This window comes from Galendromus occidentalis, unplaced genomic scaffold, assembly GCF_000255335.2.
Source record: "Galendromus occidentalis unplaced genomic scaffold, Mocc_1.1 scf7180000077487, whole genome shotgun sequence".
NCBI lineage: Eukaryota > Metazoa > Arthropoda > Arachnida > Mesostigmata > Phytoseiidae > Galendromus > Galendromus occidentalis.
Genome location: NW_003805475.1, coordinates 167,553 through 194,631, shown reverse-complemented (window position 1 = coordinate 194,631; position 27,079 = coordinate 167,553). Strand labels below are relative to the sequence as shown.

Below are 27,079 nucleotides of genomic sequence, written 5' to 3'. Positions count from 1 at the left end.
AGGAAGCAGCCTTGGATAATTCGCGGAGAGACTAAGGCAGGGACGTGAAGGATGGAAGGAAGGTGAGATGAATAAGGGTATGAGAAGACTCGGTAAGATGAGATTTCAGCTTAGGAAAGACTTCATTGATCCAATAAGGCTCTCGAATCTCCGGCCAGGTATCAGCAGACCGTTGATCGGCTCAAGATAAGTCTTGAGTAGCGACTGAGTAAAAATCGCTCGACGAGAAACGTATCAAGACGCTCCTCGCTCAGGATCATGGAACTTTAATTTCGTGGATCCACCGCTTGATTGTACTCTTTGTGAATCGATTGATCTGTTTGGATGACTGATTGAATCCATGAGGAATAACAACAAGAATGGTCTTTTCTTTGGTTAGTGAATCTAGAGTATGTAGATGTAGAAACGCTGGACGTCAGTCTATCGTCGCTTCGAAATTATGGGAGTATTGATTTACAAACACGGATCGAATTCTCGCGGATTTTCGCTCGAGACTCCATCTAGTTCCTGACGGAATTGAGATACCTATGGGTTTGAATCAATCGAAGCGCTCAGGACGTGGCCGCCGTGGCCTCTAATTCTTTGGCTTTCTCCTCCTGAATGACTTTGATCCAATGCGCGTAGTTGTCCTGCGAAGAGAGGAAAAAATGAGTTTGGCTCGAGAAAAAATGTCTGTCCGGGATTCGACAAGCGGTGGTGGCCTCAAGCGACGGGAGCCGTGCCGATCCTCCTAAGCTGACAGCTCTGTACGCGGCGAGATGTCTTATTCAAGCAAGTCTACGATCAATCTCAAGCTCCAGCTCGGGATGGCCAACATCGTATCGTTGTTGAATTATTGTCCAGACCTACCTACCAGCCAAATGGATAATCAGGGAGCTCGCTATTTGGCTCGAAGGCTGACTAAGGAAGACGGTGGAACTAGCACAAAAAGCCGGAAGCCAACGGAGCGGAGAATAAGTTATTCATCGGGCCTGCAGGCAGAGCTCATTTCAATCAGCAGTGTGTGCTCACCTGCAGATGCTTAATCTGTATGCACTCTACACGATTATTGGCGCTGGCCTTCACGCCGTCTTTCAGGTCCATCGAGGCATTCGGGTGGTTTCCTGTAATAGAAGTTGCACTCAGGGATAGTTTCCCAAAGCGAGGCCTGTCCCGCACGAAATTAGAGGGGGCTCCGATTTTCCAGAGCGAAAATCATCGGAATCGGGCGACAAGTGGATTCCGAGATCGAGAGGAGGTGTCGATGGTGGGAAAAACGGGGAATATTTGGCGTTTCAGACTCCCAATTTAATTAAAGACAGACACTTGCGATAAGTTCCTGTGGAGACGGAAAACAAAACTTATCCTATCCGACAGAGATTTGGACTAACCATTCGTCGCCTGTTCGGCCGTGACCACCCATTTTCCGGGAAGAAGCCCCGCAACAGCGTAAGCGTTACACAGGGGAGCGACAAGGTGATTTATGAAGGATTCTTGCAGTTTCGGCAACTGCGGTTTCGAGCGATCCATGAACGGTGATATAGGGAGTCCGAGGTGAGCTTCCTCATCGCCCTGTTCATAGAACTCCTCACAGATCCGATCGGTCCAACGAACGTGCAGGTCGTGCCTCTTGCACGGTCCATTGATGTCGGAGAGCTTTATTGCCATCTCCAGGACGAGCAAGCGATCGGCTTCGTCGTTCCAATTGATGCCGGAACTCTCTTCCAAGTTGGTCTGGGAATTAAATTCATGTTAATTCTTCGATGCGGCATCTCCCGGAGGAGACCGGGAGGCCTCTCGCGATTGCATATGTCTGAAGATTCGACGGAGGTCGTCTGGAGGGTTCTCTTTCCACAAAATTCGAGAGGCTTGGAAAACAGACGATAGATCTCCTCCTCATGCCCAAAGGTGGCGGTTCGGAGCCGCCTGAGGTATGAGAGGTTGGACGATTCATTCTCTCACCTTCGCGGTGAATTCGGCCAGAACTTCGAAGTGCCGTTTCAAATCTGTAGCGAGAATACACTCTATGGCCACGTAACGAAGTCTCTTGAATTCAGCGGTTTCGAGATTCTTCAGGAAGTTGAATTCCGGTTTGGAGAGGAGCAGGCCCCACGCAGCCGCTGCGTGATGATTCTCGAGGACGGACCTGGACCAATTGATTGAAGTCATTTGAAGACATTCTTCCCATCCTATTGGCTTACTGGGAATTCGGGCTAGTAATTGCCATGCAATCGCCCCTTCGAAAGATCTCCCTAGGCTGGAATAATTCATCGAACCTGTCGTTGTAGAGAATGGCCAAGGGAGCGTGGGTCGCAACAATGAAAGCATTCGTTCTGCCTGGATGCTCGAAATCGTGCATTGCGGCGGCAACATACAGAGCCAATAACTCGAGGGGCGGAAGATTCGACGCGATGATTCCATAAGGCAGGGCGTTTTCATCTGTGAAAATAATAAACGAGCGATGGTCAATACCAATTTTTTAAATCACAGCTTGAATAAAACATCCCGACTGTGATTCCGGAGGCTCGATCTTGATTCATGAATTATTAATCTTCTCAACGCCTGTTCAACGTCGGTTCGAGATTCTCCACGGAGGAGAGATAGCAGCCAGGATTCGACAATGAACCTATCCTTCGTGTGTGAAATTCATTCTGGCGGTCAAGCCGAATTCCTGAGAGCCGCAGCTCCGAGACCGCATGGAGACCGTTCGTGAGCGTTGCGAGTCTCTCAGCTAATGGGTCGCGACTGATTGCGCTCCCGGGATGAATTCGTACCTTCCTGCTCGCTTTGATGATCAAGCGCAACGCTGAGGTCAGAGATAGTGGTTTGCTCTAGGCCGGCAACCTGCTGTGTAGTCAGATAGTACACCCCGTGCAGTACGTCGGCTGCGTGCATCTTATTGTGATACGGGTTGTCGCGGTAGCCGCACTCCAATGCGTGCAGGTAGCAAAGAAGTTCCTTCTCTGGTATGTGATACGCGTCAACGAGACCCGTGTCGAATAGAATCCGGTAAAACATCTGGAAAGAAGGAGGACACATCATGAACAGAATTCATCCGTTGGAAAACGACCTATACCGAAATTTTCCAGCCAGCGTACGGAATCAGGGGATCGAGCGGATCGATCCAATGCTGCGAATCGAGTGAAATGCAAATTCATCTCAAACGGTCAAATCGAATCGGAGGACAACCTCCGCAGAGTCTGTCAGTCTCCTTCCGAGAAAGTAGGCACGACAGGAATTTCTTATTCTCATCAAGCGCTGAGTCCTGCCGAGTTCGCTGAAGGTCACGAAGCTGAAGGTGGCGAGAGCACTTGTAGGTTCATCAACCGCTCGACTCGGAGGTCCGCACGCCCGGCTCCCGAAGTTCAGTCGGGTTCAGGTACGCGTTGCCAAGTATCCGCATTAGAATTAATTGATGTTTCGCTTGCTCGTGGCTTGCTCGCTCAAAACCCACCGATCGAACTTTCGGGTCGAGAGCCGTCCGGAGGCGGGCTTTGTCGTCGGATCACTCATTCGGCTGACGGATCAGCCGAGGGATCAGCTCTATACCTTTAGCATCGTTCGGCGAACTTGGGAAAATAGAGCAGTTCGCTACAGCCCACTCCGAGCTAAGCGGAGGGACAGAACGATGGGATCGTAACCCGCCATGATGGATGACGTTGCTTTGGCTCGCAATGGAGGGCCGGGGGCCTGGCCGCAGGCGACCTCTGCTACCACTAATACCGAATCTACCGGCAGCGACGATAAGGGCCGCTTTTGTGCCTTTCAACGCAAGGGAGCATTTCACACGAAACGTCGACGGAAGTCAATCTAGTCACAAGCTCGAGGAATTCCAGCGTTTTTGTGGTGCAGAAGTCGAGAATCTCGACCGAAGGTTTAGTCGAGACTTGTTTTCATATGAATGATTCAGGCTCGGGCCAGGGAACTCGGAGCAACAATTTCCGCCCGGGAGACTGCGGCAGGAGGAGGGGAGGGGGCAGCAGAGAGAATCGTTCACGGACAAGATGCTCGCCCGAGTGGCTCGTTGAGAGCGGAGCGGCGGCCTGTCGTCCCGTCTCATCCTACCACGTCCGAGAGCCTCTGGCCGAGCCAGTCTACCTAACCAAGCGGAGCAGACTCGATGAAGCCTCCTCCGGTTACCCTCGGCGAAACAGTCGAGCCGCCAGAGCATGTCCGATCGCGTTTTTTCCCCCTCGACTCGTCTGGCTTCCGAACACAATCACATGTGACCTTGCGAGAGCGCTTGCGCAAGTCTCACTTTTGTTATTTTAGCTGAAGGCGAATCGGGTCCGCAAGGGAAAAGGTTGCTGCGACTCGGCGCGCTCGACTAGTAAGCTCCGCTCGACCACGGTCTCCGGGCGCTTGCCCTGTCGCACGCCGACAGTAAATGAGGAGATTTGCGGCCGCCGATTCCGTCGCCCTGCCGCTCGCACATGCTCGAAACGTCGGCGAAATATCCGCGAGCAAAGGCCGCGCCGTCGCTGCAAACGGACATATTTGTCCTCTTTCAATCGAGCTCACCGTGCTGAGCAGCGTGTTCGGGGATTGATCCGTCAGCTGGAAGATGTCGAAGTCCCAATCGCAGAGCGTTCCGAGATGCGCGTCTTTTACTATTTCTGTCGTGTCGAGTTTAATCCCGTTCACTTCGTAGGTTCCGGGAGACAGCGTCTTTGCGTCGAAGTTGCGCGTGTCGTTCTCCTTGGCGACTACTGGGTCGCTTGTTTTCCTTGTGTTACTATTCCGCCGTCCGCAATACCTGGAATAGACCCGCTGTGCTGACCTAGGCGTGACGGCGGTATGTATTTCGGTATACATACATAGAGAGAGTTATTTTTCCGCCGTTCCACGCTCCGATATGTGATTCCACCGACCGCGGGTTCGATCATGAAATCCGATGCTCACTTGCAGATGAAGTCGATGTGCGCCGCGCCGACGTCGGAGCTCTCAGACAGGAGTCGCTCATTCGTTCTGATCAAGTCGTCCGGCACCGGGGTTGTTGACAGAGGATCATCTGGCCGACTGGAAATTGATCCACTGTGAGGCATTATTTGAAAGGAAGACGGAAATTAAAAGGTTTCTTCCTCCATTCTCCTCGACGACGACAACGACGACTACAACAACAACAACGATCACGATAAGAGGCACGACAGTCTCGTCATCTTCTTCGAGAAGAGAAGGAGAAAGCTAACGCGGGCCGAAGGAGGGGGGCGGGCAGGCAAAAAAACTGATCGCAGACAGCGAAAGTTGTGCAAACATTGCATTGACGAAAAAGCGAGTCTTACCGAGCACCGGTACTCCGTTTTCGAGAGGGCTCAGGTTCGAGTGTCGGCATGCCTGTCGCCGAAGTCGTAGTTGACCAAGTCGAAGTCGACATCCGTCGCAAAAGCGACCGAGGCAGCTGTCGGCGTGTCTGGAAATTCAACAGATATTTATTGCTCCGGTATGAGCAGTTGTCGTGAAAGGAAATAGCGTTTCGTAGGGGACAGGTCCACGCCTCGGATCGCTTCCAATAAGCGAAACGTTTCTCGAGAGGCAAGGAGCGGTATTTTTATTTAGGATTTCCCGGATGTTCCTGGATTTGAGAATGAATTATCGTATTCTGACTATGATGTGGCTTCCCCCCCCCACGAGGGAGGCATGTCCCAGAGGTTGAGGTATCGAAGATGTAGACGCTTGCTTCTGAGCACCGTGGAATTCCTGAGCCGGGAAATCCTCGCTCCAGCTTTGGAGTTTCATCCGAACGAGAATTCCCGCCTCTCCGAGGAGCCTGCCAAGCTTTTTGAGGTAGGCCCCGGGATGTACCGCCTCAAACCGCTGCTACCACGGCGTTGGACAGCCGAGCGGTCAGAGCAGTCGGAACATCGGGGGACGATTCACGAAGACCACATCTACGCTGTCTCGAGCGAAACCGCCGGCATCGATCGAACGAGCTGCAGATGTGACATGTTGTCAACCTTTTCGAGCGTCGCGAGAACGTTCGAAAGCCCCCGAATAGCTGCCGAGCTTGTGTACTCGGTGTTCATTCGTTCTCGTCTGGTGGGGGATGCTCGGCGGACGCTCTCCACCATATATCCTTTTCAGCCTCCACCTCGCGAAGCAAACAGATCCAATCTGGCCGGGAGGGAATCCCGTTCTCGCTTGTTAATATTTCATCGAGTTCTCTATTCCACCAACAGCTGTGGGTTCGGAAAGAACGCTGGAGGCTCCGCTGACCGTGGTAGCAGCAACTACTATTGAAACCTCGCTCGCTTCCAAAGAGCGAGAAGCGAAAACCCCCGAGCTCCGCCGAGTCTTTCAACGGATATTTTTTTCCTCCGTGCCAGCCGTTGTCGCCAATGCCCACCTACAGCAAGCGGGGGCTCTATAGCGATGCTCAATAGTTTGCACAAGCCGCTTCTGGGCCGGGGGCTCAAACGAATCGCGGAGCCACCGCCAGAGAGATGTCTTTCAGCGCTGGGAACGGCGGGGAATCCCCGCAAATCAATTGAAGAATCAAAGCTGAATTGGTCTGCGAGGATATGAAAGTTGACTGATGAGCTGATTACCAACTCACCTTTGACATGTCTGAGGGCTTCTCGCCGGTGAATGGGTTTTCCTCGCAGTCGTCGATGTCGCTAGGCTCACTGAGCGGGGCCAGTTCGACTTTTTGACCGACAGCGACCTTGGCGGGCTTGTTTTGTTGGGAGGGACACAAGAGGATTTGGAGGGCCTTGAGTCCGGACGCAATATTCGGCGGAATCCCATGATCCATGAGCATGTCGGCGATGAGTCCATTCGCCTCGGCGAGGATCGTGTGGTCCAGAGAGCCCACGCCCCCGCCCTGGAAAAAATCATCTGTTAATTGATCTTGCATCCAATAAAACCTGATGGTTTCGTGCGGAAACGCCCATCACTCGATGTCTTCGTTGTTTCGCCATAAAAAAATCGGGGTCTTCAACAAGGAGATGGATGGTGAGATAACGTGAACGCTCATTTCTGACGAGCCTGAGCTGCTTTCCTTGATTCCTGGAATACTATGGGCGCGAGGCATTTCAAAAAATTCACTCGATATATTCCGTTCTCTCCAGGACGGCTCATCCCACTTCCGTTTCGTCTGACTACGGAGGTTGACGCTATGTTTGGTCGTTCCACTCTTCGCCTAATATCCGTGGAAAAGCGCTCCCCGGTATCCATTTTAGTTTTTGCCGATTCGGGCCGGAACGGAGCGCAGCATAAATTCCCCTTGAGCTCGTCCCTGAGCTCGCCAGACGGCCAGGCGGCAGAATGAATGGACGAGAATTAGGAATGTGAGGTGGCTAGCTAGCCAGCTGGAGGAGACACGGCTGCTTCCACGGGGTAGATGAAATGCCGTGTCTTCACCGTCATCGCCCAGGACGAGGGAAGTACGAGATTCGTCCGATTGGACCCTAGGTAGCTGATTTCTGAAGGGTCCTCTAATTGAAGTGCGTTCCGCGACATCGAGGGCGACGTCGACGAGAGCTGATTTGACCGATGACGATTGGGGCAGGTTGCGACTCGCTGGCATTCCGACTAGATAAGACACGAAACTTGTGATTGGGATTCTGGCTCCTGCCGATTTCCTGGGCTCGGCGGATGGGGAGCTCCGAGAGCATTGACGCCCATGCGCGGAAGCCGTATGTTTGCGTAAGACGGATATGTCAATGAGGGATACCCATGCGAAACACAAGTGTATTGATGCAAAGCCTCTCCGCGTACATCGGATTTCGGCCTCGGTTGTATGTCCGCGTCGTCGCGTGGCGAGTCTCTAAGTCGGTCGGTCGGTATTCCCGATCTCCCTCCTGCAATCCAGTCAATGCAGCCGGAAGGATGCGAGCGAGAGAGGAATACTCCGCAGCAGAGGCTAAAGAGCACTGAATCGGAGATTGAATCCGAATCGTGTTCTGGGACTATGAAAAGATACGCTCTCTACGCCGCCGGCCAAATTCCGACCATGAATGCTCGGAGGGCTCTCGGAACGGAAGCTGAACATTTCTAAGGGAAATAAGTTTCGTCTTTTTAACCAATAGAATCAGCGCGGTCCGATGCTGCTCGAAGGAGACGAATCTCTCAGACGTCGCTCCGCCGCCGCAGCCAAGACTCGCTGCAGCGTCGCAGCCGTGATTGTAAAACCCAAAAACGTAATTCCTCCATTTCCGAAGAAGGATTCCAGATCGAAACTCGGAATACGCAATCGGAGAGGGAGTGTGCCTTGGCGGATTCCGCCCTCCGAGCCGGGTCCCGAGCTCCGCCACGAGGACGACGCGCCGATCAATCGCAGAGTTCTGTCCCAGGTGAGCGGCATGTGAAAGGAAATAATCTGTCAGATGAAGCAACTCGACGGCACCCGCACTGTCAAAATTCACCCGATGGGACCCGAAGGTAGAGACTCGCTCCTCCACAAGGGCCGCCAACCTCTCGGAACCTTCTGTGCCGATGCCCTTGAGACCGTGTACGGCGCAAAACGTGAAATGCTCAGCCCCTCCCAATCTTAGGAGTCCTATTGACCGGAGAGGCCTGCGAGTCCTCCATGGAGAATAAGGATGAATGCCCCCTCGTACTTGAGCCGAAATCCGGATTTTCTCGGACACGTTGAGACTTTGAAGGGATCTAAGGCGATTTCTTCCTAGCTTATCAGAACCGTGACGGGGGCGGGGTACGAAAACGGCAATCTGACGTGAAGTTTGAGCTCATTTTCTCTCGGTTCGAGCTTGTAGAGCATAAAGTCGATGCTCGGCAGCTCCTTCTGCGGAAAAGAAACTTTCTCGAAATCGATTATCAAAGCGAATTCGACCCAGATGTCGTGGATTCAGGATAGCGAGAGTGGAACAGGTTCGGGATTATCGAAGCGCGAGAGTTTTCCTTTCGCACGCCGTTATTCCTCCTTACGGAATCCTCTTCATGGAAATTCCCATGAGATTGCCCCTTTCAATGTGCCGGCACCCCGAAGTCGGCGCGTCTATTTTGCGGGCCGCGACCGATTCGACTGGGTCGTGTTCCATGGCCAGATACCCGAAGCATATCTTGACATATCTATCCGTGTCTCCTTGTGTCAACCGAGCCACGGTCTCGGCTAATCAATCTTGAAGCGTCACCTATGTTGCGCATTTTCGAAACTCTCTTTGAAAACTTGGCCGCGGGTCCTCAAAACAGAGCGGCCTTGAGACGACTCATTCTCGCGAATATTTCCGAACACAGGGACAGAAGCACCCGAGTCGAACTTTAGAGGGTCGACGATGAGCGAGAAGCTTCCCTCGGCCGACGATATCGAAGACTTAGCACCTGAGGGCAAGCATGCTCCTATGCAGAAGTCGCCGAACTTGATAACTTGAAACAGACGTCGTCGAGGATGTCACGGAGGAGAATCTCAATTTGAGTAGCTGCGAGCCTCGCCCAGGGAACGGCCCTATAGCGGAGGGAAACACTTCCCGTGAACTTCAGAGCCCTGCGCCTCGTCATCGACAGGTGAATGGAAGAGACGGCCTCAATGGGCTCGATGCTCGAGTTTGCAAGCTCCGCAAAATATTGGAATCTCCGTTGGAACACGTTTCCGAGAGACGACATTCTAAAACATTTTGTCCCGTGGTAGCCCTGAATAGATCGCCCACTCTCTCACTCCCCTCGCCCCTTCCCAGCCTTCCCCACACCCCGAGGCAATTCTGAATAGGACCCGGATGACCGAGTCTTCCCGCATGAATTTTCGAGCTCGCAGAACTCGAGTCGCCACTCGATCGCGACGTAGGAGAACTTCTAGAGGAGATGTTTTCATGCGACGGTTGACGATCAAAATAGCGGATCTCTCGTCTCGATCATAATCAAGGCTGGCCAGCGAGGTTGAAACCTCCGTCTCACACGTCTGTTCCTATTCTCAATCCTCTGCTGCGCTTGTCCGTCTAGTCGTTTGTCTGTGTCGCTCAGTGCCAATATCCGTAAAGCAATATGTCCCAAACACGTGCTCATGGCAAACACGGCAGGCATTATGCAAAGGGCAGCTTGAGGAGTGCACGAAAGAAAAATAGCGTTTCTGGCAGCGGAACATTTGCAGAGCTCAATTCCCGGCGAACGGCATCTGCCTGACCGATGCTCTTACGCAATCGCTCACCGCTCGTATGGTATTCTCGTCAACAGCCGGGGCATATGCTTCAGGTTTTTGCCCGCTTCTCCCGCTGACACAGAGAACGATGAAAGTCTGTTTGGCGGATGACCGATGGACGGATCCGCGAACATCTTTCTTGTTGAGGCAAACTACTCCGAACCGCGAGGAATACCAGAAGTCGAAATCGAATCGACGAGATCCGTCTCCGACGCGTCGGAAAAAAATGCCGCACTCGGTGTACCATACTTCATTGCTCTCTTAATGAATCGCATTCCTCTTCTCGACGTTATATCGGGCTCAAGTAAAAATGTTGAGCCCGCGACGTTCACCCAGTTAAATCTGCGTGGCGTCGGAGATGTCACGCCTCTTCCTTCGAGAACATTAGGCAAGGGCTGAATCTTCAAAAACGGGGGGAATCACCCCTTCGGACGGGCGACCGCGCTCGACCCAAGTTCCCTGCAAACGTGAAGTAAAGTGGGAACGATCAGAAAACGGATCGCCGCGCCGCCGAGTGAAATGGCGCAGAAGGCCAAAAACGATTCGTCGGAGACGGAACGAGGCTTCGGGCCAAGTTGGGCAGAGAGTCGCTAAGCGCAATCTGTTGACGGTGAAGAAGGGAAGAAAAAAATAGAAGATTTGTCAGAGCGTGCCGGACTGGCCGAGCGATGCGGAGGGCTGCGGGCGCCGCCGCCGCCGTTACCGCCGACACCATCGCGACCTCAGTTCCCACTGAGCAGCAGCGGAGGCGCCTTACCCGCTACACCAGCAAGTGAGCTCTTTCGAAAGCACGGCGCGAGCCCATTTTTCAAGAGACGAGTCGAGGGAGTCATCATCCAAAAAATGAAGCGACTCTCCGCGGAGAAGAAACGTCCATGTTGATTCAAGAAAGCATCCTTCGAACTTTCCCTTCTCCGGCTCTTGACGAGCTCAGGCGGCCGACTCGAGCGGCTTGCTTCGGCCGGACTCGAGATCGTTGCGATGACGACCATGATCATTTTCCCCGCTACTGTTTCTCGTTTTCCGGCTTCGTTGGTGAACGGAGAGCTCTGACCACTTCCCGCGGACTCACTGAGCTCACGAGGGAGGAATGAGAGAACGGGGAGACTACGATGATTATGGCGGTGGCGGCGGCGGCTCAAAGTCGTCATACTCATTTTGAAACCAAAGCCCGGCGCTCGGCGACAACGGTGACGACCTGTTTATTCTTCTCCTCAGGTTGGTATGTCTGTGGTCTCTCGAACGAGTGACCGAACGCGTGCGCTAGCGAGTGAACCAGCTCAGCTGGCCAGCCGCCGCTCTCGCTCGATGGCATGCTTGTAGTATGTAGGGCTGCTGTTTAACAGACCAGCAGCGGCTGCCATCGATGCCGAAGCAGCGGTGTCGGCTTGGAGGCCAAAGCCATTCCAACGATCGTTTGTGGCGAAGCGTCGTCGCTCAGTAGCTCGTTCCTGCTCTTGATCACCATTGACCGTCGTCGACGTCTCCTCCTTACTACACTTCCATTCTATCTAGCCATTCCTTCCGGTTCCTCTCGTTCTCGAGGTTCTCGGAGGACATGAGCGAAGTATTCAGAAATTGGAACCATTAATCGCTCTTTGGCCGAGCCATGAAGCGCCGGCGCCCGCCAGCTTCCTGTAAATCGTAGTGCTCGCGGAGTGTAACGGCTGGAGGATACGAGCCGTTTAACGCGTGAACACGGCACGCAGAGTCACGGCGGCAGCGTAAACCGAACAACAGATGTATGTGATGCTTCACCGGAGAGCATCAGCTGTTGAAGACTTCCTCCAATCCGAGCTGCCGGCCTACGGAGAAGTCAATTTTCGGTTCTTCTGCTCCCTGAGACCGATCTCGACGAACAAATCATCGAGCTTCGGAAAAAGGAACTCCAGAGGCACCCGAAGCCTTCTGTGGGAGAAATTCAACGCTCTCTGATATTTGTCAATTTGTATCTGATTACACTCCTCGCACCACAACGACGGGAGCTCCCCCTCTCTCGACCCGGAAAGTTCCGACCGTACGCGGAGGTTCTTGACGAGACAATACCCTTAGTTCTGGTCATGGACCACGAAAGTATGTAGTACCGAGTGGAAAAGAGGAGGCATGGGATGATTAGCGTAAAAAGAGCAGCAGAAATCTCCGTGTGTGATTCAGCGTCACGCTGTGGGTCCTCATACCTTCAGTGTGCATGTGGCTAACATCACGTACACCTTTCGGCTTGCATCACCTTCGACACAATAGCGACCGAGTTGATGACTTCGATGCCAGGGGCAACGACGGCGAGCAGCAGCAGTACGGAAACCTCAAGAGCATCACCCAGATAAAGCCTCCTTCAGTGCGAAATTGTTTCTTTTCCGTTCACTCGTTCAAGTTGTCGTTGTTGATGTTGAGCGCGCTGTCAAGGCCTGACGTGCATTTTACTAGCAAGTGAAGCGGACCACCACGCTCATCAACAACTACACGGCAGCATGAGCAGTGACGATGACGAAGGAGCAGGCGATGATGATGAGGACGACGACGACATCAACGTCAACGACGACGACAGCAGGGGCAGCAGCAGACTGATGCCTTCATTGTGAAGTACACCGCGCATCGATATTAGCTGTTGAGGAGGATGCGACGGCGGAAACAGGCTTGGCAGCGCACTGCAGTAGACCGTCCCCATAGCTGACATCTCCGGAACATTTGAACATACACGAACGACGAATCGTTCCGTATCGCCGACTCGGCACGGGGTCCACTCACTCACTCACGGGGTCGGCTCTCACTTAAATCACGACGCAAGCCCGAGCTTGCGATCAAATGTAGATTTTTTTCTTCATGACATCGCCGCCGCTGCTCGGACGGTCAGGGTGCTTGGAGGAAGGGAGCGCCGTTCCGTCCAGATCGTGCTCACGACGAAGCCGAATCGCCCCTATAGTCGCTAGCAGACATTTGTATTTGTTTGTCGTCTGAAGCTCACTCGGTTTCTTGCTCGCGAGTCGGCTCTTTTGCTTCCTTGGTCGCGTTCGCCACTTGGTTTTGACCGAGAGACTGGTCGCACGCGCCCGCGCGAACGGGCCAGAGAGGGCCGTACCGAGCTGACTAGCGGGCTGGCTGGCTTGCTTGTGGGCAGGCAGGCCAGCCAGCCAGCTAACTCAATGAGTGACTGACTCTATGTCCGACTGGTAGGTAGGCAGTAGGCAGGCTAGCCGACCAACCAACCAACTAGCCAACCTGCCAACCAACCAACCAGCCAGCTATCTTGCTTGCTAGCCTCTGTACCGCCGGTGCCGCCACTGCCGTAAGAAATATCAGCAACAACAACAACAACGACGACGACAAACAGGTCTGAGGAGAAGGAGAACTTGTTGGTTCACTGACTAACAGACTGACTGACTGACTGACTGACCGACCTACTGGCTGTGTGTATGATAGACCGAATGACTGACTGACTAGGTGTTCCTATTCGGCAAGCTGGAAAGCAAGAAACCGACGGCAACGCGGACAGCGTGAGAGCTGGCCGGCACTGGTCGGACATCATGGAACACTCACTCAGTGTAGTGAGACATCGTAGGAGGGAGAGACATCGAGTCGTAGAGCATTCAAGGTCTCATAGAGTCGCCAACCGAGTGACTGACTGAGTGAATCGAGAGTTCGCGATCGGGTTAGCTTCGATACGCCCACGGCTCATAGGAAAATCCTCAAGGTGTCCCCGCACAATATGGCACGCTGAGAACTCGTTGGAATCATTAAGGGTTCCCGGCGGAGAATGGGGGAAAATCGAGGGATTGGCTTATGACTTCGTCCAACGAACAATAGGGCGGAAGAATCGCTGTCCTCTCCCAGGGGTAAGGCTCCATTTCGCGATAAGGTTGAGATGTTTCTTGGAGAGAACCACAGGACTTCATTGAAAAGTGACCTCCCCTCACTGTTCAACGAGATTGCTTCAACTCCCTCACAGGCGATCGGACTGCGTTCGCTGTTCTTCCTCTAGATGAAGCATCGAGATTAGTGAAGTGTCAGGAGTTTGTAGGCACACGGGCTCGTGTTTAGAATTGGCTCGACCAAGGCTCCCACGGTCCAAGTAGTGGCTCGTTGATGAGCTCCTGCGCGCGGGGCACTCGCGGATGAAAATTCCACAGTGATCGCTCTCATCGGAAAACCAATCCGGGAGATACAAATCGACCTACTGAATGATCTTTATATTCCGCATTGGAATAGAGTTACAAATCAAATCCGAAGGGAGAGAACCCGTTTCTCTCGATTGGCAGATCCTCATTTCGGGGAAGGAATCAGTAACGCTTCGCATGATGATTTTCCTTTTCTCCTTCAACCGTTGATGAGAACTCTCTATTGCCGTAGCTCTGGTGTTCTGAGATTGTCTCGGGGACAAGGGACGTACTTTCTTCATCCGTCGGAACGTATTCTGCCTGAATCCCTTCTTGCTTTGTCCGGTCTAATCAGAGTTAGGTACATGAGGTCTCGTGGTGCTGTACGAGGGGCGCCCACCTTGATCGCGAGTCTTGACGGATCGCTATTGCTCTCCAATAGCTTCAAGACTGCCTGTTTCAGACTAAATATTGAGACCAATTCTCTCCGAACGGAGGAGAGCCGCGATCTGCCTCTTCGCCATCTATCAGCTTTCGTTCTGGACGCCATGCCGTGATCGCTTTCTCGTTCTAGCTTGACTTCCGGTCTGTTTGAAGCAATAGGTCTGACTGAGCAGACGCCATCAGTACGGAAAGACGGAGAGGGAAGAAGAGACTGTTCTCTCAGGAAAAGAGTTGCCGTCTGGCTGCGCCGTCGGGTGTCTGCCCGCCGCCAGGTCTGCAAGCGGAGATGCCTCTGTCGTTCAGAGGAGCGGAAAAGACTGTTCTTCATAAGCGGAACTCCCTCCTCGCAGCCAGGGTCATCAGATCGAAGGGGGGCGTTGACGTCGAGGGTAGGTGAGGGAATTGTGTCCCGGAAGGTGCATAGAAGTCACGTCCGAGCCGAGTGATCTCTGCGACTGGAAACGTCGTCCGGAACCGCGAAATTCGAGCTGTTCGCCTTCGACAACGTTAACTGACACGGAAGCTGGACGGCTCCAGACTTCCAGAGAAGAGTTCGTCGACAAGTCGGGGAGAAAACTTCGAGGAGCTGCTCCCGATTCTGCTCTGAGTTGTCAGAGAGCCATGGCTCCTGATCGACTTCTTCCGTAAGGCGACGAAGGCCACTCGTTTCTCCGTGGTTCTTGAGCGAACACCGAACATTAATATTTTATGAGCCGTCGAGTCCTCGCATTCATTAGAGCCTGCACGAAGTGTTTACTATGTGTTGGAAGAATCAAAGGGAAGGCGGGCTCATCCGAAACCCTTGCGCCTGCTGGACGGACGCCCTCGCAAGATCCAGAACGCCACCTCTACCACCACCACATTGATCGCTCACCAACCTTCCCGGCTGCAGAGAGCCCCCTATCATGCGCAATACGATATTCGTGGTTAATGAAGTCCCCGGCTTTTCTCTCATGGCTCCTTATAATGCCATTATCCTCCGTCTTCGCGAATATAAACGGCACTGATTGGCTCGCGGGCATATCGCCGGCCCGCGGAACCTTGAGCAATGATAGACTCATTGACGATCGAGCCTCGACGGATCATCGAAATAGGGAACGATTCGGTCTTGTCGACTTGTCAGATCGTCCGATATGAATCATGTGACACGAACAGGAGATACTGGCCTTTGATTCCTGGGACCGACCAAATCATTTGCTAGATGAATACTGACGGATTTTCACAGAATGTGAACCCGGAACCAATTGGCTGTAGGCAGCGGGAGCTAAATTCCTAGGGGAGACGAAATCAGGGGATGGTAAGCACTGGGAAGTTTCAATCCGAAACCGAATCAGCTTGCATGGGAGGTGAAGACTCCTGGAAGCGGAGAATTCGGCCCTCGGCAGCGTTGCAAAAAGATCGATGTGGTGTATCGAGTCGAATACGATCGCTCTAATGAACTCGCAGGAGCGAGGTGCGAAGTGGCGATCGAGAGCTGAGAAAATCATATCTTACTGAGCTCGGCTACCCCGCGCTCTCACTCCAACCTAAATTTCCGTTCGTCTTAGGAGTGGATGCCGCCGCAGGAGTGGCTCTTTCCGATTGTTGTGGCCCCGTGCAGGGAAATTTCATGCGCGAGGAATACGGAGCGAATAATTACGACAGCTATTCAACCGGCTTCTCTCTAATTGCTCTTTATCTAATGGACGGTGACGACTCTCGAGTGTTGTCAATTGAGTCTCCCTTGGAGTCATCGTCAGAAGATGTTTTTTCGAGGTTCTACATATTCCATGTTTCCACCAAACCGCACGGAGGGCGAAACCGAAAGAACTCTGGAGTGATCGGAGAATTCGGAAACATGGCCCGTTCCCAGGTTCTTCCAAGTCCCCTTCGAGTCCCAATGTCGAAGCACGAAAGGGAGCAAGAATATCGCGAAGCAGAAAGATCGAAGCTAATCGAAGATCGGTAAAAGTCGAAAAATTCAGTTTTCCTAAGCTTAGAACGAAAATCGCAGGCCTAATCTCTCGCCTGCAGGACTTAAGCAGCTCCGACAGAAACAGCGAGCAGGAAACTTGTCAGGAGAGTAGCGCACTTTCTTGAACGCCTATCGCGTTCCCGGAGGAATGTCAACAATGTTTTCGAGCCGCGAAGGCGGCAGCAAGGAACGAGGAAAGTCGATGTGAGTCCAGCTGTGAGGTTCCAGCCCAGTACTGGGCGATCGCGAACTTTTGAGTGGGAATCGTGTTTGCTGAAGAAAATGAATTTCATAGGGGAAAGTTTGTGTTCTCAAGGAAAACTCGAGAACACCGACAAGAGTTCCATGCGAAATCACGGAACGGGTCCGCGTGAGGACGTACTCCCCTTAGTGAATGTCTTCCTTCCCTATGATAGACTGAGGGATAATCGGGGTGAAGGCGACGCTCCGTCGCGGTGCATTCGCGAAGCTCACATCCTGTCGATTCGGCGAAATCCCCGAAGCTCTGCGGGCCGGTAATAATGGACGCGCATGGTGGCACGCCCTGAGCTGGTCCTTACAACGAAGCTCTATTGGATGCCTGTTCGATCTGGGGATCTCTGTGCGTTCTCCGCTCCGTTCGGACTCCAATTAACTTAAAAACTTGATCTCTCCGGAATCCAGGGGATTAAATCCAATAAAAGGTATACCGCAACGATCAGGGCCGCACGCGCATTTGTTAGTGACTTATCGGCGAATCTACAAATCTGACCGGGAATTCCGCGTGATCACGGACGTGTAGCGGTCCTGAACCCGTCTGAGCTGCACCGAAAGAGCCCCGTAGTAAATTGCTCCGTTCACTTTAGTCTGTTCTACCCACTTGTTCTCAAATTATTTTGGAAAAACTCAAGCCTGCTGCTGCCTTGTTTGCTCGGCGGTAGGCCACAGACAGCTCGGCCAGCGAGCTATCCGATTCACATCAAGAATAAATTGAGGCCACCTGGCTGATCCATCCTCGACTGGGATTCGTAGTTTCCCTGCTAGCGACAACCAACGTCGCCAAAAACAAGGTGGTCATGTTATTTCCGTCCACGAATTTTTCCCGTGCCTCAGAGACTGGAAGAGTCGGAACTGACACAGCTCAGACAGCTATGTGTAGTACCGCGAAATTTTTTCCTCGAAACTCGTACTGTACGACGGCCCTATTCCGGCCTCCCGACGGACCGATGACCCCTGCGCGAACGAGCTACGCAGGCGGTCTAGCGTTAGCCGATGCGCGCATCAGAGACTCGACCGGTACGCTTGCGAGACAACGACAACGGGCATACCGGTAATGCGATATGTCGCAACTAACCGTTTCCTTCATTTCTCTTGCAGCGCCATCAATTGAAAGAACGACCTCGCTGACGTCAACGTCTCTCGACGATCCGCCTCTTTGATTTGCAAACGTATCCGTACACGCATCTTGTGGAGGAAGTTCGTCGTGAGTTACGCTCCATCGAACCAAATATAAGCCATACGAGATGCGATTCTTTCACCATGAACCATTCTCTCGTAGTATGCAGAGGTGATCACGAGCGAGCGAAAGATATTCGAAAGCTCCCTTCGGACCTGATGATGGTGGAGGCTCATCGTGGCGGAATTTCGCCACGACCAAAGGAGAAAGTCAAAGTTCTGTAGTTCTCGATAAGGAGTCCCTCCAAGGTGGAAATGCGGCTGGGACCGCCGGGTGTCTCGGGCGCCTGACCTTGCGGTCCACGAGTGGACCAAATTACGAATGACCGGACCGCAATCGATTCGGTCCGTAGAACGTGGTTTCGCTCTGACAAAGCTTTCCAGTCAGTTCGTCAGTCGGTCGGTCGTCGGTCTAGCTGACTGCTCGGCCGGCAGTCACTCGGGCAGTCAGATGGCTCGCCGTCCCATAAGAAGCAAGACAGCAGCCAAGCAGAGCGAGTTACTCCGGACGACAGCTCCCATTGTGTCGCGGAAAACCGTCTGTATTCCGTACCTTCACCTCTGAATGTCACCCTACCTAAGCGCAGCTAGATGACAAGGACAACTACGGGTTGACGGTGCCGTCGAGCGCATTTGCCCCCTGGATTCGCGAGAGCGACACGACGCCCGCGTCTTGTGTAACTTACCTACTCGCCTGTCTCCGTGACTCTTATTAGAACTACCTTCACAATCATCCGAGTCGTTTTTAGGAGTATTCCCGCAAGTTTCCTCGCGGACGAATCAGAGTCGGAACTCCGAGACAAGAAGTCGGAGTGGAACTTGGGCCACGGAAAGTTCCCATCGCAGAGAAAAACATTTGAGGGAGCATAGTCGTCGGTGCCTTGATATTAAAGTGATAGCTAATTGAGATTCGAAACCTCCCGGTGCGTTGTGTCGCGACTCGATACGCTCCGTGATTTCCCAACAAGGCGAATCCAGAGCGAAGGCTCCATATCCAGGCTCCGGGATGTCGGACCTGCACGGACGATATAAAATCGAGCAGTGAAGGCAGCCCGGCACACGAGCACTTCTCGAGGGATTCGATGTACAGAGAGAAAACCTCGAGCACAGGCGAAAACCGGATATAGTGGAACTTTTCCCTCGGAAGTTTTCCATGAGTGTTTTGTGGAAGAAAGGCCCCTCCACCGCGGTCTACTCCTCGTCTGTCCGGAAATCACGAGAAATATTTTGATTCCAAATCTGAACTCTCTCGTTTATCAAATTCATGTGGAGCGTCATTGAGCTCCTGCGCTGCTGAAGTCAGACCGCGGAATTCGACGGATCCGGTCGCACGGCTACGACGCTGCGAGTCGAGTGAGACATCTGCTCGTTAGAATGCAGCCACCGCACCCTAGCCGCTCGGAAAAATCACCGAAGGAGAAGTCATCGACGCCGTTCCAGTCGACGGCAACAGCGGAAAACTTTCATTCAGGGACGGGCACGCAGGTGGAGGCCGTCAGTCAGGACGAGATTAGTGGAGATTATCTCCATCGACGGAGGCTCAGGAAGCCCGATAGGACTGAGGAGCACGCGCTGGCGGCGAGCGTAGGATGCCGCCACCGCTGCGAGCTCGTTCATGGCATTCATGAGTGACGGCTGACTTCTCCCTCGGAAATAAAGCCAACGTGCGGCAAGGCTGAGGCTCGCTCTGGCAAGGTTTGTCGGGCTTCCGAGGGAAAAAATTAGCCTTGATTATCTCTCCGGGAGAAGATTAGCCATGCTTGAGGAAGGTGAGGTCGCCGGATATACACAGAAGGTGCCCTCATCAGATCGGACAGAATTAACGACACGGCCTGGAAATACCTAAATGAGGACCGACACTTGATATTCGAGACTCGTGCCAATCAAGGCTTCACTAGATGATGATCTCGCCGTACCTGTTCCGCTCGCAAGTTCGTTCTGCCGCAAACGAAGGGAGGAGCTGCACCGCCTCAGCTCCCCGACCTCGCTCCTAAGCCTGACGTTCTTCAACTTCCTCCGTTGACCCGGGAGCGAGCCTTAGTAATTTCCGTCGTCTTTATAGCCCCAACAACAGAAATTCGACGCTTGTCGGCGCTGTATCCGGTGCCTTCGTTGCGTCATATCTCCTGTACGCCATACCGAAATTCCCCTTCGGAATTCATCCATTTCCTGCATGCAATCGATTCATCTCGGAAGTCGAGCATCGGCGATGGAAGTATTCGGATTTTTTTCTTCTTCCGCTTCAATCAGACTTTCGTCATTCGCCGAAACATACAGAGAGGGGTTTCGCTCTTCATGCGAAAATGGCTTCCCAAGATCCGACTCCCGACTAAGCCGAGTCCTTCGATCGGTCGATCTGGTTTTCGCTTCCGATTCCGCATTGAAGTCATTACATTGGGTGAACCCACCAAGACTATTATATCGAAACGTGGATCTTCTCTACGAAGTTCATCAATCTCGACGAGGATGCCCGCCAGGTTCTCCCGTCGGAGCGTGCTCCCTGGCAACGACTTCGCCAACCATGTGAATTAGTGCAACTCATTGCCATGTGGCGCAAAGGCGACGAGGAGTAGCTGTATCTCGGATGATACATATTCATCCATTGTCTCAGTCGCACTATCATCCGCTGGCTCCCAATCGAAAATAATGGCGATGTCATAAACCCAATTCAGCGATGGAACACGACCCGGCATTTCAGAAGGATTATCATGCTTGCGGATCATCTAATAATCGCTGTCGGCCGCACTGCAGCTAAGCCTGCCCGCCCGCTCTCGCTCGAATGCGTTTGACAGTAGCGTTCTGATATGACACTTTCTGGCTCAGAAGGCGTCCGCAGGCTTTTCGAGCTTCGCGGGACATTCTCCTCACGCAACAGCTTCGCTGAAATTGCTCAAGTTCCGAGGTCTCATCGATATTGGCTTCGGAGACCGAGGAGAGCATCCGCACAATTAGACATTCGTTCGCCGCAGTCGATTGAGTTCGATTCCCTTCGCGAAATGATAATTACGCACCCTCGGAGAGCACAGAAATTCCGAAGTAAGAGGAACCTTGATTCAGATCACGCCAAAATCGTAGGGATGGAATCGCTGTCCGACAGTAGAGGACTGGGGATACCGTCGACCCGCTGAGCGGTGGGATCGTTGCTCTCCGTGGGAATTCCCTCTTCCCGAGAGCGAGCTCGTCGTTCGGCGACCGATCGCTGTGCCAACGGGACTTTGAGGCAAGGCCGCGGAACGGAGTGGGGCTAGAGTGCCAGTTGGCAAGGAGTGATGGGGAACGCGGCATCTCCATTGTGGTCGCTGACGCCACGTGGGGGGACGCCAACTGGGCGCCCAGTGACTTTTTTCCCTCGCTCTGGTGATGGGCGAGCTGGCTGGCTCACTCGATTGCGACCTCTTCCGCTTGCCGCGACCCGCCCGCCCGTCCTCAAAACATCGTCTTGTTGTTCCTTGCTAGTCGCCGTTCTCCGAGTCGTTTGCTAGGGTGCTCATCCATTTGTACGTCCTCCCGCGCAGCCCGCCCGTACACTGCAGTTGGGGCAGCATCGCTGGTCTGAATTAAATTCTTTTCATCACTTGCTGCGTCGTGCGGTATTCTCCACGCGAGATCCCGGCTCGACGATCATGAGGAGCCATCAATGGGTTACGCTCCGACCGAAGAGTGTGCATTAACAACGTCATTAATGGCACCCCTGGTTCGAAGCCGCTGTTCACCTTTGAGTTTCCCATGTGAACCACCGGTGCTTCGTAGTGGATTGTGGGCATCAAGTGACAATTCCAAAAGGACGCGGAAACTCCAAGCTTCCCTGACGGAAGGAGCTGGAAGCCCCACCGACGTATTCAGCAGTATCGGAAATTCGGAAGGGAGGGTACCAGTACACCGGGAATGCCTCCAACCTCGACGTCTCGTAGATTCAAGCGATTTTCGTGTTCATCCTCTATTTATGATTATTCGCTTCTAGTGCTCTGAGAAATGGCACGACTGATGGCTCGGGGCTGCATTCAGTCACAAACGATCGAAAATATCCGAAGTACATGGATGGCTCTTAACTCTCTAGCGCGCTCACGCCGCAATCTGCTTCTCTGCTCCGTTTCTCGAAAGCCGTTCCCGGACTCGTGTGTGGAGTAATACTTCTCCAGACACTGGTAGCGAGGCGGCCCTCCACTTTCGTTGTACGTATTTTTCTGCTGCGAGGAACCTCGGCCGCCAAAGAGATCGTCAAGTGGTTGACGCGTCCAGGACTTCGCATGTGAAACCTGCGTCCTTCCGCTGATTGTAGCGAGCCCCGCAGATGTTCCTGATAGGGTTTCTGATAGACTTCCTTTAGAGGCTCTTGTGAGGGCTTCCGTGAGAGTCTCCGACGCATAGTACTTTCCCAGGGATTTTTTGAACGGCTCCGAAGGAAGTCCCGCACGAAACGCGAACGGAGCTTCCAGAGAGAAGACCAATCCCGCCTGCCACCTGATGTATGCAGGACACCCAGGTCCCGGAAGCTAGACCGTTTGATGACTCCAGGAGAAACCACAGGACACACCGAATACGATACTTCCGCTCAATGAAACAACGGAGAAGCGGTGAGGATCGGTAGAGCGGCTCCATCCCTGCTCTCCGCATTTGTTTCTGTTCATCCCCCTACTTATCATTGATTTCCGATATGGGTTTCCGTAGCGCTCCCACGGAAGTCTACAAGACCTGCTTCTTGATCGAGGACCATTCATCTATCCGGCTGCTCTGCCAAACAGACGCCAATCTCATGGAGTCTAGGCACGCTCGGGAGAATTTCGTTTCAGGCCCAATAGTACAACCTCGATGAGGGAAAAACGCTTGCGTCAATGTGACGACTTCGTGATGTCCCGCAGCGGCGGGAATACTCAGAGGCGGGAGTCTCACTCAGCTCGCAGATGAAGACATAGATAGGAGACTGGATTGAAAACTAGACGTAACGATAGCGTCAGCAGCGGTGACAACAACGGCAGCGGCGACATCGTCGTCGACGATAGTAATAATACGGACTTCCACATCGTCAGGACGCTGCCGCTTCCGTCGTCATCGCTACCGCCGTAGTAGACGTCGACTGTTTTGGCTTGCTGTCTGTCTGACAGACAGGCGGACGGGCGGGCCAAACGTTTCTTGTTGCTTGTCGTTGCTTGTGTTAGGCCCAATGCTTGCCTGATCACGAATCCCCTCGTCAACAGCCGCTGCCGACGTTGCCAGGGTCTCTGGATGACGCGATTTTGAGCAGCGGATGTCGGCCAGGCTGGGCTTGGCCCTGCTGGCCTTCGTTCACATTTTATGTTCCATGGGCGATTGACAAATCACTCAGTCCGCCTAACAGGTATGGGATCATAGCGTAAGGCTTCGCCGAAGCGCGGGCTCTCGATCACTCTGATTGGCGGGAAATTGGTGAACACTGAAGCTATCATGCAACGGGATTTGGTTTCGAGGAAAGTCGCTTCGCTAATCGCCGTAGCGAGATAAAATGTACAAAGTATGAATGATGTACCGAACTTAGCGTCTTCATGAAAAACTTCTCGTTCCGTCAGAATTCGAGATAAGCTGAGATGAGCCCGAGGGAGACGTCTTTGGCAAGCTTGGCGTCTCCTAGTTTATCGATCGGGTGCTCGGAAGAAACAGAACGAAACGTCTAAATGACGAAAGGCTCTGTGAACTGCGTCAATCTTCGATCAGAGTAAACAGAGTCTCTGAGCGTTGCGCAGCTCAGCCGGTTCAACTAATATCGTTATAATCGTCTCGGGTGGAGAAGAAGGGAAACCTGTTCCCTCGAAGCTCCGAGCACCACCAACACGCTCTGGACCGGCCGACAGCAACCACAGTAGCGGAGGCACTGGCCAGCGGCTCTTCGAGTAGAGTTTGAGGTTGGAGCAACCCGGCTTAGGTTTATCGTGTGTTCATACTGGGTTTCAGGGAAAACTTCGGATTTGCGACACAGATTCGGACGAAGGAAAATCGGAAACAGAAGAGATGGACCACCCGGACGAAACAGAGCTCGCCCGGAAGAGCTCGATGAATTTTCTCGAGGAGTCATCCATTGTTGGATTCTTGCGGTGTTTTGTGCATGGAGTTGGCCGCTGCATTGTAAAATGTCCGATCATCCGAATCGAACCAAACCCTTACAGCTCATCCAAGATTGTCAACCCCGACTTTTGAGAGCCACATCCTACTCATATGCAGTATTCGTTTTTCATCACAAAGTGTGATATTCGGCAACAGAATCGTCTCGGCAGAATCCCTGCTGATAACGACTGCTGTAGCGGTCAATGCCGGAGAGGGCTCACAAATCCCTGCATGGAGTATACGGAAATCTCCTTGATCAATGCTTGCACTCCACTCCGTGTCTCTCCCGGGTCGTTTCGTAGTATGTTGAATACTCATGTGTCTTCTGCCGCGCCGGAGAGTCGAGTGCTCACTCAGAATGAATATCCTGCGGTCGAGATAAGTAGTGCCTTTCGCAGTGTAAGATGGATGGATATGTGGCCCGCTAAGGAGCCAGAAGCAGGTGGACGGAGATACGGTTTCAAACAGAAATGCCGACTTTAGCTCTCTCTACCCATTAGGCCAACGCGCGCTGCCAGCCGTCGAATCGCTAGCAGCTCGAACCATTAGGAAACAAGGATCACTCCTCCAGAAATTGAGCATCGCTCGCCGGCGGCGGCTCCTTTTGAAGCTTCCGGCAACACATATTCCCGCATGGTGCAGGTTTCACGGAGTAGATCTCCGGTGTTACGTGGATGATGAACTACAATATTTCTGAGAGCTCCCTTTGGCGCGTCCTGCGTGCAGCTCACATTGAGGAGCATGTTCGTGTTCTGATCCATTCGAAAAAGATATGTCCCCATAATGACGTATCTCGTTACGTACTTGTAGGTCCTACATATGTATGAATTTATTATACGTGCTGTGTGTGTTGCTTCTCTTCCTCGGCGAGAAGAGGCTAGAACAACGAATAAATGTTTTGACTCACCGATGATGTGAAAAGATTCGCCTCGATAGCATTCCAAGATCTCGAACGGTTGACAAGTATTTCTCTCTGACTGACACTGAGTCCTGAAGAGCTGCGACTCGAATCAGTTCGTTTGACGGCGGCCACAGCGCTCACGGATCGTTCAAACGGAACCCTGGTCGGAGTGCCTTCGCGGCTCGCGGAGGACACATTGTCAGTTAGCACAACCCTTTGTTGCTGACGGTGCTCAGCCATTGTTTGCTGCCTTTGGATGCTGCCTTCCTTAATATTCACATGCTCTCCGAATGAAACATTGACTGTTTTCTGAACGGTTTGACTGCTGGTGCTAACGCTGCTAGTGCTTGAGGTTTCCGTCGACGCCTCGATCCGACGGAAAGACTTTTCCTCCTGTTGCTCTTCCATCGCGACCGTGGTCTCCGTGGAACTGTTCAGCAGCTCCTCGACCTGTTCCTCGATCGCTGCTTCCGAGCTGAAAGAACTGTTCCAAAAAGTGCTACCGATAGCGCTATTGTCTTTGATTTTCACAATGAGCGGAGAGCTAGGACACGATTCAGTGGCTCTCTGTACAGCGGCTGAGCCTAATCTGAACCGGAGGGACGGCAGTCGACTGACTTCGTCGATGCTGGCGCTTGTTGCTAAAACCCTCCTCCGCGATATGACAGGACTCCCTGTCCCGCTTCGAGTGGCGTGGAGGATGCGGGAATCACTGAGCGTGCTGCTGCCGCTGTCCGACGAAACGCTGGATGCGCGGAAATCGTGCTCGTTGACTAAATTCGAAAAGTCCGAGTACTCCTCACCGTACTGACGAAGCTTTTCGTTCGTTTCTACGGAGCGTCTGAAGGAGTCAGAGGTGCTCTCGCTTGTTGAGTTGTGTCGGAGACTGAAAGCCTCAAGTCGGCGTCGTAGATGACTAGCCGAGGAAGACGATGCTGACGTTGGGTATGATGCGGTTTCAGCGCTCGCCGCTTCTGGACACGATGACACACGACCTGACACGCCGGATCGCAGCTTGACAACATCTTCACGATTTTCTTCACACTTCAGCGACGAGGAGCTGCTGCTTGTTGCTGTCGAAGCGGTCTCGAATGTCTTTGTCTGTACGCTACTCGTTTCACGATGATGGTTTTCGTTGATATGACTCGTGGTGCCTGTTTGCATTCTACGATTACGGCTCCGTTTTTATCCGATCCGACCGGGTGATCCGAATCAGACGAACACCCTATTCTGACGCGGACCAGAACACTAGCAGGATAACTCTCGTGGATAGCCGGAGTCGTCGTTGCGCCTTACGATCGTTCCAGATCGATGCCTGATAGGAATCTGATAGGATACGAGGGAAGGCCGCACTCGTGGTTCGAATTTCGCGCACTTCACGTTCGGTATGTTCCGTTTTAGCGGCAGTTTCGCGGATCTCGCTTAGGCTCTCGCCGCAGCGCTTGATTTTTCTGACAAGTACGTCGCAAGACGCGGTGAACGCTTGGAGCACAGAGTTCTAGAGTAGTTCGACGTCGGCACAGAGACTAACTGGGATGGACTGGCATCACAGGCTTTGGCACCACAAACTTACAATAGGTCTAGAAGAAGAAGGCTGTCGGCGAGAATGCGTCTTGCAAGTGCGAATGCTCGGTCTATTGGTTCACTGATGGTTGCTGCTGCGGCAGCAGCTTGTGGCGGCGCCTCACTCGACGCTGTGCAGGCCCGGCTCTCAATGTTGTACCTTCCTAGAGCGCCTGCTGAGTGGTCTGCCCGGCGGTCCGTTGACCAACCGACCGGCGGTCCGAGCCAGCGAGCAACTGTCTGAATGGCGGCCGCTTCGCCTGCTTGTCCCCTGTGGTCGCGATGGGTTTTCGTTTTTTTTTGTTTCCAGCTACTGGCCGAGTCGCTTCGGTCGTGAGCACCGGAGACCCGTGTCAACGACTCAGACCTTAGGGTTCCGCGACCGGCCAACTCTGTAGCATTGTACCTCCTTCACCGGTGTTGGTAGCGCTGTCGTTGGGCAAGCTGCATTTCCTCTTGGATACCACAAGTGAAACAATGATTCACGCCGGAGAGTTCTGACCGGAGTTGCTTCTCGCTGGCGGTTCCTGATGACTGAGTCTTTCCGC

General features: G+C 53.0%; 1 protein-coding gene across 1 annotated transcript; it reads right to left on the bottom strand.

The window, feature by feature from the left end:
* Positions 1-551: 551 nt before the first annotated feature.
* Positions 552-25,376, bottom strand: LOC100901787 (cGMP-inhibited 3',5'-cyclic phosphodiesterase B). Its single transcript, XM_029112233.1, is given in 11 exon segments — positions 552-629; positions 1,012-1,103; positions 1,371-1,713; positions 1,942-2,125; positions 2,256-2,418; positions 2,673-2,997; positions 4,501-4,735; positions 4,882-4,998; positions 5,262-5,389; positions 6,533-6,799; positions 24,975-25,376. Coding segments are annotated over 11 exon segments (2,334 nt in total).
* Between the last annotated feature and the right edge of the window lie 1,703 nt (positions 25,377-27,079).